This window comes from Hylobates moloch, unplaced genomic scaffold, assembly GCF_009828535.3.
Source record: "Hylobates moloch isolate HMO894 unplaced genomic scaffold, HMol_V3 SCAFFOLD_19, whole genome shotgun sequence".
Lineage (NCBI taxonomy): Eukaryota > Metazoa > Chordata > Mammalia > Primates > Hylobatidae > Hylobates > Hylobates moloch.
Genome location: NW_026652294.1, coordinates 36,169,485 through 36,173,377, shown reverse-complemented (window position 1 = coordinate 36,173,377; position 3,893 = coordinate 36,169,485). Strand labels below are relative to the sequence as shown.

The window sequence follows — 3,893 nt, the reverse complement described above, 5'->3', positions numbered from 1 at the left end:
AGTCAACTCTGTCATTCTTAGGAGGTGGTGGAATCCTGTTCCCACAATTTTGCTGAAGAGTAATTTAGGAAAGATGGCTGGTACAGACCCTTAATGTTTGTTATGTGATCCACTGGGGGAGGAGAAGAGGAAGGAAGAAGGACAGAGGGGAAATTAAGGCCTGAAATAGCTTTTATGATTTAACTTAGTACACTGAAACCTCTCAATGAATAATTCATAAAAGTGCCTCATTAGTGCCTGCAGTCCTAGCTACTTGGAAGGCTGAGGCAGGAGGACTGTTTGAGCCCAGGAGTTCAAGGAAGCAGTGAGTTACGACTGTGCCACTGCATCCCATCCTGGGCAACAGAGCAAGACCCCAACGCTTAAAAAAAAAAAGTGCCTCATCTTCTTCAACCAACTGTTTAAAATCAGTGGGAGGACAGAGGAGGTTCTGTCCATTCATTTGATTTGAATACTTGGGGCCCATATTATGAACAAATGAATAAGTTGGACTTTAGCTTTTCCACTAAAGGCTTTCCTATTTTGCAGATTACTCCATACAGTGAACACTTTGATGTCGGAGGAGGTGAGAGCTCCGACTAAAAGTCTTCTGACATTCTTGGCACTCATAAGGCTTCTCTCCAGTGTGAATTCTCTGATGTATGATAAGTTGGGAATGCTGGCTAAATGTTTTCTCACACTCGCTACATTCATAAGGTTTCTCTCCAATATGAATTTTCTGGTGGAGAAGCAGCTCAGCATTATCCCAAAAGGTCCTTGCACACTCATTACATTGATGGGGTTTCTCTCCAGTATGAATTCTCTGGTGGACAATAAGGTGAGAGGTCCGTCTGAAAGCCTTTCCACACTCAAAGCATTCATAGGGTTTCTCTCCAGTGTGAATTCTCTCATGTCTAAGAAGTTCTGAGTTCCCCCTGAAGGCTTTCCCACATTCCTTACATACATAGGGCTTCTCACCAGTATGAATTCTAATATGTCTAATAATCTCGGAGTTCTGGCCAAAAGTTTTCCCACATTCATTACATTCATAGGGTTTGTCCCCTGTATGAATTCTCTGATGCCGGATAAGCTCAGAACTCTGACCAAAGCCCTTCCCACATTCATTACACAGATATGGTTTTTCTCCAGTATGAATTTTCTGGTGTCTAATAAGGCCTGAGCTATGCTTGAAGGCTTTGCCACACTCATTGCATTCATGGTATCTTTCTTCAGTATGAATTCTCTGATGCTGAATAAGCTGTGAACTAACCCTAAAGGTCTTCCCACATTCATTACATTCATACGGTTTCTCTCCAGTATGGATTCTCTGGTGTAGAATAAGGGCTGAATTTTGACTGAAGGCTTTACCACATTCTTCACATTTATAGGGTCTCTCTCCAGTATGAATTCTATGATGGTGAATAAGATGTGAACTCTGAATGAAGGCCTTTCCACATTCATTACAAGCAAAGGGTTTTTCTCCAGCATGAATTCTCAGGTGCCGTCGAAGGCTTGAATTAGTTCCAAATGTCTTTCCACATTCTTTACATTCAAAGGGTTTTTCTCCACTATGAACTCTCATGTGCTGGATGAGATGTGAGTTCTGATTAAAGGCTTTCCCACATTCTTTACATGTATGAGGCTTTTCTCCCACAGAACTTCTCTGTATTTTGTTAGATTCTAAAATCTCTATGAAGTTGTGGCCAGAGGTAGCAAATGCACTAACTCCCTCTGTTGTATCTCCCTGATGTGTAACCAGATTTGGGCTGGGACTGCAGCCTCTCTCACTCTCATTATTCTCCTGGTCCTTCTCACTTGAGGGTGATTTCTTAAAGATCATCAACCCTGATGGAAAGTCTCTCTCCTGAGGAGACATCTGCTCTATAACCTCTTCCATGGACTCTCTCGAATGTCCCTCCAACATGTCTTCTTCACATCCTGCTCCAAACTCATGACCTTGGTAAACCACTTTTGGAAATTTTTCTAATAATGACCCATGTGGCTCAGATTCTTCAGAAATTTCTTCCTTGGGAATCACCTCCTTGTTCTCAGTCCCCATCTCACAATCTGAAATGAGAGAGGTAAGTATGTGAAGGGACCGTATCATATTTAAATGAAGCTAACACTAGAGGAGTACAGAGCTTTGATGTAGTTCTCATAGCACTCAAAAACAGTCTTGGTCAGGGAAGGAGGGCAGCTGAGGCAGGAGGATTGCTTGAGCCTGGGGAAGTCAAGGCTGCAGTGAGCTGAAATGTGCCACTGCACTTCAGCCTGGGTGACAGGGCGAGACCCTCTCAAAACAAAAAACAAAACAGAAACAGTCTTGGTATCTGGCGAAATGACAGGATGCTGCCAAAGACAGAGATTTAGGATTATGGTGGACATGCTAAACAGTGGATGCTGACAGGAGTGAGAAAAGATTTCGAGAGAGAAGTAGGAAATGGATGGTAAAGAGATGCTGATAAAAAAAATTCCATTAATATTAACGGTGAGTTGGGTTAGAACCTGAAGGTGATTAAAGAAAACATCTAGGGAAAATGGTGGCCATATTAATAGATAGGTATATGATAAATATTGAAAGAAGGGACAGAAATGACATGGTGGTTCACACCTGTAATCCCAGCACTTTGGGAGGCCGAGGCGGGCAGATCACTTGAGCTCAGGAGTTCAAGACCAACCTGGGCAACATGGCGAAACCCTGTCTACTAAAAATACAAAAATTAGCTGGGCGTGGTGGCGTACACCTGTAGTCCCAGCTTCTTGGGGGGCTGAGGCAGGACAGTTGCTTGAACCAGGGAGGTGGAGGTTGCAGTAAGTTGAGACTGCACCACTGCACTCCAGGCTGGGTGACAGAGTGAGACCCTGTCTCAAAAAAGAAAAAAAAAAGGACAAGTTAATAGAAATAACTTTTGGGTGTACCGGGAAGTAACTGCAAAATGAGTAACAAGAGGACTATTCTTAGTCCTGTTCTCTGGTACTCATCAGCTCTATAGAGCAGGAGAGGGGACATAGAGGGCTTACCTCTTCAAAAGATTAATGTGTCTTAGCTGTAACTAGCACAGAAGTACCACCTTTGGCTCCCTGACATTTGGAGCCACTGGCTTTAAACTTCTCCAAATGGCTAGTGAATTGTGTCAATACCATTTACTGAATAATTCTTTCCCCTACTGATTTAAAATGCCACCTATGCCATAGTCTAAATATCCATCTACATTTGGGCCAACTTCTGGATTCTATTTAGTTCCACTGATCTGTGTCTTCTCTAATATCAAACAGTTCAACCTGTTAGCTTTATTAACATTTTTAACATATGCTAGAGAAAGTTATCTGAGTTTTCTTTTTCAGAACTTTCCTGTCTATTCTCATATCTTGCCAAGTAAACGTTAGTATAAATTTGTAGTCCAAACTTATGCTGATGTTGTTTTTATGTTCATCATGTCTCTGTACCTCTTTTCATTTAATGAGATTTTCTTACATTTTGTAACTGGCTATTACTTTTATATATAGCAATGCTGTTGATCATTACATATTAATTTTGTAATCAGCTCTCTTATAGTATTTTCTTAATACCTTCATAGATTACTTAAAGAGTACATTTTTGGCAGGGTGTGGTGGCTCACGCCTGTAATTCCAGTACTTTGGGAGGCAGAAGTGGGAAGATTGCTTGAGCTCAGGAGTTCAAGACCAGCCTGGATAACATAGGGAGATCTTGTCTCAACTAAAATTTTTTAAAAATTGGCCAGGGACAGTGGCATCTCTGTAGTCTCAGCTACTGGGGAGGCTGAGGTAGGAGGGTCACTTGAGCCCAGGGGGTCAAGGCTGCAATGAGCCGTGATTATGCCACTGTACTCCAGCCTGGGCAGTAGAACAAGACACTTGTTTCTTGGGCGGGGGTGGGTGGGGGGAAGAGTACC

At 42.4% G+C, this 3,893-nt stretch overlaps 1 protein-coding gene across 1 annotated transcript in view; it reads right to left on the bottom strand.

Annotated features, from left to right (window-relative positions):
• Nucleotides 1-440: 440 nt before the first annotated feature.
• The window catches only part of ZFP3 (ZFP3 zinc finger protein), an 18,134-nt gene continuing 14,681 nt past the window's right edge, over nucleotides 441-3,893 (bottom strand). Inside the window, exon 2 of the mRNA XM_032138980.2 lies at nucleotides 441-2,046. Within this exon, the coding sequence (XP_031994871.1) occupies nucleotides 530-2,038 (1,509 nt within the window). The 5' untranslated portion in view covers nucleotides 2,039-2,046 and the 3' untranslated portion in view covers nucleotides 441-529. The remainder of the gene's footprint in view (nucleotides 2,047-3,893) is intronic.